This window comes from Atta cephalotes (assembly GCF_000143395.1).
Source record: "Atta cephalotes unplaced genomic scaffold scaffold00030, whole genome shotgun sequence".
Lineage (NCBI taxonomy): Eukaryota > Metazoa > Arthropoda > Insecta > Hymenoptera > Formicidae > Atta > Atta cephalotes.
The window spans coordinates 2,870,174-2,881,700 of record NW_012130094.1 but is presented as its reverse complement, the minus strand read 5'-3'; the positions used below and the strand labels follow the sequence as shown (position 1 = coordinate 2,881,700).

General features: G+C 28.3%; 1 protein-coding gene across 1 annotated transcript; it reads left to right on the top strand.

Annotated features, from left to right (window-relative positions):
- Positions 1-10,902, top strand: LOC105620893. The gene is made up of 19 exons (XM_012202372.1): positions 1-245; positions 2,361-2,488; positions 2,623-2,774; positions 2,862-3,764; positions 4,068-4,261; positions 4,345-4,387; positions 5,683-5,841; positions 6,379-6,508; positions 6,589-6,792; positions 6,873-7,031; positions 7,107-7,283; positions 7,443-7,594; positions 7,676-7,755; positions 7,921-8,253; positions 8,944-9,214; positions 9,292-9,368; positions 9,446-9,665; positions 9,766-10,175; positions 10,636-10,902. Exons 1-19 carry the CDS (start codon positions 1-3, stop codon positions 10,769-10,771), a joined length of 4,173 nt encoding a protein of 1,390 aa, XP_012057762.1. The 3' UTR covers positions 10,772-10,902.
- Positions 10,903-11,527: the final 625 nt, after the last annotated feature.

Here is an 11,527-nt window from a genome sequence, read left to right as displayed (position 1 = left end):
ATGGATACACATTATTATAATGTTGTGCATAATGCCAGTGGTACTTTCACATTAGAAGAAGTACCGAGAATCTGTACTGCAGACGGCCAACATATTCAGTTTGTTGTTGAAGATGTTAGTGATAGCAGTAATGGTTCACAACGGCTTGTGACTTATACTACTGCACCACAAAACAGGCAGGCAATATTAACCCCGCAAACTATTAATTTAGGGAATCAAATATCTACGACGCGATTGGAACAAGGGTAACTTATACAGCATGCATTTTCAATTGCTCGAATTGTACCGGGATAGAATAGAAGAGCTCTAAGCTTTTGTGATTAGAAAAAATATATAGATTCAAAAGATTTAATAATAAATTTGTATAATTTTAATATCTCTCAAAAAAACAAACAGTCTAGAGTGTCGATGCTGGTTGTAAGAGATAAACTTTAATGGTTCTAAAATAATATAAATATCTTAATCTGTAAAACGTGTATCTTAATATTTTAAATATCATATATAATGGGCCATACATTTTGAGATTAAGATGTTATTCGGGTTTTTAATAACTTTTCGAACATTTATAGAAAATGTACTTAATTTAATAACACTTTTTACATATGCAAATGTTTCCATATATATCAGGATTGTATAACATGGAAGTAATTTTCCTTACATATCAAGATTGCATAACATTATTGTAACAGGTGCTTCTTAAAGTAGTCTTCTATCATTCTATTGAACATATCATATATGTATACTATACATATATGTAAATATATATGTATATATGAATAGATAATTGTGTTCTAAATATGATAAAGATAAAAATAATAAAAAGTATCTATATTTTGCACTTTTTATAAATTTAAATATAAAGTATAAAAAAAGTATATATATATATATATATTATTTTTTTTAAACATAGTAGTGTATAAATAATAGCAGTGTATATTTAATTATATTTAATTCTGTTTTATATACAATATAATTTCATAACAAAACTGCAAAAATATAAAAAAATTAATCCTTAGTTATAATTGGATCATTCATGTTCTGCGCATTTCTTTTTTAGTATTAAGAGCACCAAGTCATTAGTTTTAACATTTATATATAATTTTTTAAATATAACGCTACAAATATTTTTAAAGGTGTTAAAGTATATATAAGAAATACTTATATACTAATTTTTATAAAATATAAATTATTAAATAATTTTCGTATATATACTTGTAAAAATAATGAAAATTAACCCGGAATACTCGTCATGTGTAATAAACGACTGGAAAATCTTCGTATTAAGAGTTAAGAATACAATAAACTTTTTAACTTGTTTATTATAGTTATTATATTTATCTCATCTTTTATGATATTATATTCACATTTATGTTTTTGTTTAACTTTCGATTTTTATGAAGGATAAAAATTTGAATAATTCTTTCTTCAGTTTGTTCAGAAAATTGAATGTTTTATACTTTATGTAAAAGTTTTTTCCTTGTACGCGTGTGCATCAAAGAAAATATTACTAAAGAGTTTTGCATTATAAATTGTTTATACTAATTTATTGATTATGGTGTGTTGTGTATGTATGTGTGTTTTTGTGTATATATAGAATTTTTATTTAAGACAAAATGCAGATATTACAAATTAATAAAATACAAATTGAAATTAAATATACATGTATTTATTGAATAGAAATAATGATTAGAAATAATGAATCAGAAATAATGATTAGAAACTGTATGATAATTAAAGAATAATGTTATATATTTGATACAATCCATCCTTAACATGTGTGGCCTATGAGCGATCTTTTGTGTTAGTGATTATTCTAGTTCTAAGTTTCTTAATTTATTCGAGTATTTTGTATGTGAGTTTAAATTTTAAATCTAGCACAATATTTTCTCTTATTAGAAATCAAGTAGTATCTAAGAAAAAATAATATTAGATGTATTCGATACAGTCCATTCTTAAAAAGAAAAAGAAAGATTAGTATTAAATATAATTATAGTTATATATATAGTTAAGTATAATTATAATTATATTAAAAATAATTATATTGAAATAAAAATGTATCTAATCTTATCTTGAAAAAAAAATTTTTTTCCTGAATTGAAGTTTTGATCGAATAATAATTTACCATTATAAAGTTGTATCTCGCATCCAGGTAGCAAACTTTTGTTCCAATTCTGTTTTTGTTATTAATTTCATCTAATCACTCATCATAAATAATATTTTGTAGAATAAAATAATACATAATAGTACATTTTTTATCGATAAATACATATAATATTCATGTTAATATCTTTTATATTTTTAAAATAAGATGCACTTGTATAACAATATATGTATATACAATAGTGTTTATTACTTTTCAGACAAAATGTCTATATAATCAAAACGAATGATCTATCTGAAACCCAGGAAATACTAAAACAGGAAGTATTAAATACCGTGAATGCACATATTGTTAATGAAAATATTGTGAGCATTGCAAGTAATACTGGTAAGTAAATGATTGTGCTATATTAATGTGCTTTGCAAAATCTGCTAATTTATTTTACATTTCATTATTGTGCTTAACATTGATCTATGATATTTTTCTTGTTTGCAATACAATGAATAAGTTATTTTTTTCAGGTATTAAGGCAGAATGTAAAAATGAAGGGCAGTCAGTGCAGTTTATGAAAATACCAAACGCTAATACTTCCACAGTAGCGAAGCAAAATGCATTGTTAGAAAAAAATCAGACTGCCATTTTAACTAAAAGTAATATACAAAATAATATTACAGTAAGTTATTACACATTATAATAATGTTTAATAAAAAAATTAATTATACTCTTTTAATAATGACATTACAATTATTTTTACTTCTAGTCGCCTTTTTATGTAAATTCTGAATCATATCCATGTCAGATGGAAAAAAAGTTAAGTGTTAAACCTTGTCAGATTAAAAGTCGACAGTTAACAAATAACGTTGTGGGTATCGTATCTCAAACTCCAGGAATAAAGGTAGTAACTACGATGGAAAACCGGATTCAAAATTCTAATACAACTGGTCCTAAATCTACGCTGTCTGTCTGTAAAACTATCGGTTCACAAAAACATCTTGTGGCTGTGAGACCTGTTCGTACTCCTAATTCGAATATTTCGCATGTGCGACCTGTGGCAATAGTTCCTCCTGAAATTTCTAAAACACCAACAAGAATGCAACCTCCGGATATGGAGCATTTAAATGAGCAAATCAAGCAAGCCAAAATTAAACAGTTAAAACTACAACTCGAGAAACAAGGGTTTTTTCAAAATAACACACGACAACTCTCTCATACTTTGCAGCATCATTCCTCGTCGCATAATCCCACGCGTCATTTTATAAGTTCTACGCAACAAAGAACGCAACAGATTTCAATCTCTACACAACAAGTACCGAAACCATCCGTGGTAATGTCAGTCTCTTCAGCTGAACATAATACACCCGTTACTAATACTGATATGGAAGTCAATCCTTCGGAACTTGTTCAGGAGAAAGGGCATGGTACACAACAGTCTTCTTCACCACGATTAGAACATGAAAGCAGTTCAAGTGAAAGCATCGCTTATCTTAAAAACACAATTAATGATCCAGCAAATGCCGTAGTTCAGCAACAAATTCAAGGAAATACGGCCAAAATGTTAGTAATGTTAGCCACAGGAGAACAGAGACTAATTACGTTCGACATACCGAACGAGGACTGCACTGTACACGACCTATTGGATCAGGTACGTGCAGTCTTAAGCCAGGTATGTTTCTACAAAGATTTGTAGAAAAATTGTACAGGGTAATTGACAAATTGCTATATAATTTGAAAAATTTGAAAATTTCGAAGAATTTTGTAAAATATTAAAGAAGAATATTTATTGATATCAACGTTTAAAAAATTTATAAATTTTCTCATGCAATGAATAGCATAAGGAAATTTTGCATTTAATAATTACAATTATATGTTGTTTTGACTCCAGAATTGTAAGGCAATCACAATGATTAGTAACAATCGAATTTTTGCGAGATATTTTATTTTTATATATTACATAAAATGTTCTTAGGTGAATATTCCATTTCCTAATGAAACGCAAGTTTCCTTAGTGGATGATCCCGCACTGGGTATAAACTACATAGTGGAACCAAGAGATTCCGGGGTGCTTTCAACGTCCTTCGAGGGTACTGATGGTGATTGTAATACTACTCAGGAAATTGTGAGCTCCACTGCAAAAATTGAAAATTTATCCCAAAGTAACAAGTAAGATATGAAATTGTATTATATTATATTTATACTGTAATATCCAATTATTACAAAAAATTCTAAAATGACAATATTTTTAGTGCATCGGATGAAAATAGTAACACCTCTTCACAAACTATTGAGGTGAGCTTATAGATTCAGTGTAAAAAAAAATTGATTAAATAAGGATATTGGCATAAAAATTATACTCTTTTCAATTCTGTTTATATTGTTTATATTATATATTATATAATATTTAATTCTTAAAAAATTTATTGTTTTGAAATACTCGATAATATTTAATTTTAATATAAATCTAATTTTAATTTTAATATAAAAATATATGATTTATATAATTTACAGTAATATTATTTTGTTGGTGCTATGCCAATTTCTTTATTTTAACATATCAATAATATTATGTATTATATTCGATATTTATATGAATAATATAAATGTATTATGTAAAAATAACAGAATGGAAGAGACAGAATTAAATGAAATAAACATAATATACAATAGTTAACTCTCGACTATAACAACGGGTCATTTGAGCGAGATACTATTAAAGACACATATTTTTGTGAGTTAAAGTGATTATTTCCGTGATATTTCCGCGTGAGTCTAGCAGTAATTAAAGAACGCTGACATCAACTGTTTAGCTGTTTCAAGATGATTTCAAAATTGTCAAATTTATACGTTTCTGATGGTAAAACAATTATTAAGGAAAGTAAAGTTCTCATTAATTTATCTTTGGAATAATTAAAATAATTAATAATGTCAATGTTCTTCAATATTGGGCTCTCTGGATCAAGCTAAAGGATATATTGGCCGTAATTTGTAAGAATTGATTAATCACACTCAAATATGAGAGCAATAATCAATTATGATAAATTTTTACAGATTACGGCATAAATTAATAGATTACGGACAATCTAAATGATCCTTAACTTCCATAAAGTCCTAGACTATGTATTGATGATTACGATTGACGATTGTCCGGTTCTATTTCAGTTAATCACAATGGACTCGCTACATTGACTGAAATCGAATCGGGTAATCGTTAATGCAGTCTGATACGGACATCATAATGTCAGTCTTTATTAATATTTTGTTTGAACCCGAAGCAAAAATTTTAGACGCGATTGGTATAATCTGTATAATTGATACTACGTAATTCTAAATTGTAAGTAAAGCGGAGATTCACTTGCATTCTGTACTCTTCACGGAACATTTTAAAGCTTATATGTAATTTTTGTAGTTGTAGTTAAGGGTTAATGATAATTTATATACAATATGTAATAATATCACATTGATAGCGATTGATAAGAATTTCCGTAAGAAATTAAGGGAGTACACTTAAAGTTCATCATTTAAATGATATTCTACAAGTACTAAATGATATTCTACAAGTACGAAGTATACCATGTTATTACTAGGAACCTATTTTGGTCAAAGGAATGCTTGCTCTCTGTCCACACTGCGGATACAGTTCACTATTCTTCAACCGATGTGAACGATGTAATACAAAAATAAAAATTGATGGAGTCAAATCGATACCCATAGCAGAAAGGAAGGAGGCTGGGATGTCTGTCGATGTAAGGATTATGTCTGCGATGCCAGAAGACCGATATATTCTTATTATTGTTATAATGAGATCTTATTACAATAATCTATTGTTTGATTGATGTTGCTAACAAATTTAATTTACTTAAAAATACGAGTTTAGTTTAAGAAGACCATTAACATAGCATTTTAATATAGCAAATTTAGAGCGCTTTCAGCGTATAGTCATTAAGAAGTATTTTGTTTAGAGAAGGATTAAGCCAAGAATTAATTTTAAAACTAAGACGTTTTATATCATTGTCATGTCATTACAGGTCATATCGAAAGCAGTTTACTACGATCACCTTAATGTATCATATAATGTATGTCATATATCCTAGTGGCCATTTATTGGCGATAACATTGGTTAATTAAGGACATCTTGAGTCATTGTGCCAATAACTGTGCCAATAAATGTGTTATTAGGGTAATTTAGTAGTAGCGTATCATATACTTTCGTCGATCATTTCTTCTACCAATCTTTCCCGTGTCAGTTTGTAAAAATGTATTACGATTGTATATTTTTATAGATGTTTTATAAGAAGAACAACGAACGAAATGCTACGAAATCAGAGAAAATAGAACGAGATGGTCCCAAACGGTCCAAGGGAAAAGCTAAAGGTACAGCTTCCAAACCAAAGCCTATTCATAAAGAGCCAGGTACATATAATAATGTTATACATATGTCTTATGCATGAAATATATGTATATACATTAATGATTATTTTATTAATTTCTAGAATGTTTGACAATATCTTCTGATGAAGAAGAAGAAGGAGGTAGACCTAAAAAAACTGGAAGCATTAATAATAATGCAATAGTAGGCAACGCAAGTAATACATTTAATGAAGAGGACACTATTGTGGATAAGGAACCAATAATTACAAATACTTCTGCTTTTAATTTATATGACGATGTTATGGACAATGAAGAAAATAGTAAAGGTAATGTTTTATACGATGCATAAATGATTATTACAATTTACGGCTGATATCATAATATAATAATGAATATTGGATTTTAGAAATATATGAAAATCAGAACTTTTTGGATGTTGGGCAATTACCACAAACTGCTCTAGAATGTCGAACGGTCAGAATAGGTTCTTATAAATATATTCCTCGGGAAAAAGTAGTGATTTCTCATAGTGGTGTAAGATTTAGCGTACCATTGTTAGAAGATGGTAAGTTTTTTATCTATAACGGAAATATGAGTATAAGATTTTTTAAACTTCTTAAAATATTCCAATATTTTACAGATGCAAGTTTTGTTACTTTCGACGTGAAGTATAAAGATATAGTTAAGCTTTTAATTCATTTTGGAAAAACAATGCCAGTACTATTCTTTTATACATCTGTAAATACAGGAGCCATGATACGTGAATTATTAGGAATGCAAGATCCAAAGGGGCCATATTATGACCCTGCTGGGAAAGGTGTTTACATGCAACTTTCTGTATTTTTAATCTTTTCTATAATTTCTGTAATTTAATGATTATTCTAGATAGTATTTAATCTCCACAATTTTATATTTATATATATATATATACAGAAAAGATTCTTGCAAAAATGATGATTAATATTTTATTTTTTAGATCACACGCATAAACGTATTACATTATTACCAGATAAGTTACCGGATGATTCAAAGGTGATATTAACAAGCTTATTCTCACGAGGAGATAAAATAGATGAATTAAGTCCTAAAGAAGCTAACGATATACTTATACGGGCATCACCAAGAGATGTACGTGTTTAAAATTAAATTTTATTTCATTATACGTATATTATGTAGTACAAATATTTTTATATATTTTTGTATTTACAGTGTTTACAATCACATAATACTACACGGAAACAGAGTCAAAACGTAGCAAATACTACTGCTGTTAGTGATGACATACAAACGTGAGACTCTTATTTAATACTCAATTTTGTTTTTTAATAATTTGATATATATCGAATAAAATATATTTTATAATTTTATCTATTCGATATTTAATATTCATTTTTCATGTACAGTAAATTTATAAATATGGTTGTTGGAATTTTTTTAAAAATTTCTTTTTATAGGATAACTGTATATCCACCACCTCCTGCAAAAGGAGGTATAGCTATCAACACTGAAGATTACTTATGTCTTGCGGAAGATCAATTCTTGAATGATGTCATTATAGATTTTTATTTAAAGTATTTGACCTTAGAGGTATTATCAGAATCTGATCAACATAGAACTCACGTGTTTAGTTCGTATTTTTACAAACGTTTAACTAGCCCACATGCCCAAGCTGCCGAAAGCACTGTGCCAATGACACCTGCTGCCAAACGGCACGCGAGAGTACAGAAGTGGACAAAAAATGTTAATATATTTGAAAAAGATTTTGTCATAATTCCCATAAACGAACAGTAAGTAATCCTGTAAATTTGGTTTCGTAAATGATCCTATGAATTAGGAGATACACCAGATCGTAAAATTATCGGATATCGGATATCCGGACAGAATGAAACATCGGATATCTGGTATTCGGTCGAATATCCGACCGAATTCCGAGAAAATGATTTCTAAAAAAAAGCCCATAGAGAAAAAAATTAGAATTTTGCAACAATATATAACATATTATAGCATTATGAATAAGCATACTTGTTTCTAGAACATTTATATAATATAAAATCAAAAATTTAATGATATCAAATTTCAACCGGATATATTCCTGGATATTAATGATATCCGGCTATCCGATCGAATAGTAAAAAAAATGTCGGATACCAAATACTTTCCGAATATCTGGTGTATCCCTATTATGAATCCTATAAATTTAATAATTAAGATGTATTTCTTTATCTAATGTTCCAACTGGGTTCACTCAGAATCATAAAGATACTTATTAGCATAAAAAATTATTTTCTGCTTATAATTGCGTTTCAAGAAAAGATACCGAAAAAGATTTCGCGAAGTTTGCAATTCAGATATGTATAAATTCACACAGAAATATTTAAATATTAAGATCTGTTTTGATCGGATATAGAATTTCTCTTATTTAAATATATATTCATTTTTATTGATCCAAATTCGTATCATATTAATATTGTTTATAGCGCACATTGGTTCTTGGCTATTATTTGCTTTCCCGGGTTAGTTGGAAAAATATCCACCTGTACTGCAAAAATTAGCGAAAACTATGTTAATAAGACTCCGCAAAAAAGTAAAAAAATAAAAGAATTAAAAGCAAAAGCTGTCACAATTGGCTCTACAACAATCACTCCTGTACCAACGACCATAACGATAGATCAGTTAGATGATGATGGATCTGAGAGAGATGAAGCAGAAGGCGATGATGATGAAATGGAAACGGACAGTGACGAAGAGGTAGAATTAAATTGTATCATTAATAATTTTCTTTATTTTAAAACAGTTGGTTATAATGTAATATATTTTACATATAGGACGAGATAGATCAATCAGAAAAAAATAAAATCCAAATTAATGTTAAACTCGAAGAGCAGAAGGAAACCGTCAGGAAGTAAGCAGCACATTTATATCATGTATTTGTAATGCAATCTATTGTGATTTTAATATTTTGAATAATTTAATTTACAGTCCCTGTATATTGATATTCGATTCGCTTGCTGGTGCTAGTAGAGCACGGGTGGTCGCTACGTTAAGAGATTATTTAAGTTGCGAACATGTTGCCAAACTTGGTGTAGAAAAGACGTTCTCAAAAGATACTATTAAAGGAGCGTGCCCAAAAGTACCCCAGCAATCAAATTTTACTGATTGCGGATTATATGTTTTACAATATGTGGAAAGTTTTTTTAAGGCAAATATATTGAAATATCTTTAATATTTTTGTATTATTGTATTTATTTTTTACATGTTTAATTACGTAAATTATGATTATGAGTTTATTTCTTTTTTAGGATCCTGTTAAAGATTATACTTTGCCAATTAAAACTTTGAAAGCATGGTTTGAGGAAATTGTTGTAACGAGAAAAAGGGAAGAATTATCGAATTTATTAATTAAATTGATGAATACTAAAGGGAGTAAAACTATTAACTTACCTACTGTAAATTTCCCTACGCAAGATGGCAAGTTAAAACCGAAGGTTGAAAATCAGACAGATGTTAAAACTGCGAAGTCGGAGTCTGAGAATAATAAAAAAAGATCTACGAGTGATGCAGATACACGAATGGTCACATTTGTGACAGAAAATAATGAATCAGCTAACGAGGTCGTTAGTAGAACTTATCAGATCATTCCTTATTCATTGAGTTCTAATTCATCTGAGAGTAATTCTTCGGATATGTTGACGGAACAGAAAATGACTAGGTATATAAAAAAAATATATATATATATTGGGTTGTCCGGAAAGTTCATACCGCAAAAGATTAAGATTTAAATTTAATAAATGAAATTAAAAATTTAAATCTTCTGCGTTTCAATTTTCTTTCAAAAATCGACATGAACTTTCCGGACAACCCAATATATATACATACATCTTTTATATATGTTAATTTTATAATTGATTAAGTATATTTTTATAATTAAGTTTTTGTAATTATTATTGACATTACTACAATGATCATATATGAAACATTTCTTAAGTTTTTTCATTACAATTTTCTATGGATATTCTGATCTTTTTCAGAAATATTTTTTCGAAATACATTTTAGACATTCCTTCTAAATGAATATGTATGATGTATAATTACATGAAAATGTATTAATCCCATATCATTAAATTAATAAATTTACACATTAATTTAATAATCATTTTATCGATTTTTAGATCATCAGCCGAAACAATGTCGTATTTGAAATCTAAACGAATTCATAGGATAGTATCAAGGACACAGAATCAAGATGACTCTCCTAGCACTGCTAAAAAACATAAAGGGGGGGAGTCCCTCAATTCCTGTAAATAAATATTTCTTTTTTACAATGCTAAGATTAATGTTACTTCTCACAATACATGAGATCATTTATTTCGACGTATATAAAATAATGTAGTTAAATCATGAACCGAATAAAACTGCAGATATGATTTCTGATTGTATACGTGCAGTCCCCTTTATGATTGACCTTGATATGTACTTTAGATAACGATTTTTCTAGTATTATTATTATAGGTTTATAAACTTTTGTATGAATATGTAAAGCGAACATTTTGAAAGCAACAGATATACATTCTGCAGCATCCACGACGTCATTGATGCATTGCGCCACTCAGTTCTTTATGAGAATCTTCGTCGATTATGTACTCACGAAAGTATAATGTATTTCCAAATTATGTTTTATTGAGATATAATCTTTTTTTTGAGTAATTTTTTAAATTAATTATTTTGAATATATTATTCTTTAAACCGAATCAATAAAAATTCCGTTGCTTCATAGTACTATGCTTCGAGACAATCTCGGCGAGTTATTTAAAGCCTCGCGACATATTCGCGCAGATATATTTGGTACTCTTAGTTTTAAATAACCGCTAGGTGAAGTCTACTCAATGCGAATGTCTCGTGCGCGAAGTTTTATGAAAACCGAAATAATAAAAGTTAAAATAGTAGCCTGTGTGATTTGGTGATTACCTTGTAAGTTTTTGCTGTGTTTCTCTATTAAACTATGCAATATATTATAGAATTAGTAAATCAATTACATAATGCATCGTTAGTTTCGCGTTTTAT

What these genes read in the sequence shown, in the direction of transcription:
- LOC105620893 (XM_012202372.1), top strand. Translation starts at nt 1, where the DNA reads ATGGATACACATTATTATAATGTTGTGCATAATGCCAGTGGTACTTTC. An exon ending in TACGTGCAGTCTTAAGCCAG is followed by an intron (nt 3,765 to 4,067) that starts GTATGTTTCTAC and finishes AAATGTTCTTAG; the next exon opens with GTGAATATTCCATTTCCTAA. An exon ending in TACGGGCATCACCAAGAGAT is followed by an intron (nt 7,595 to 7,675) that starts GTACGTGTTTAA and finishes TTGTATTTACAG; the next exon opens with TGTTTACAATCACATAATAC.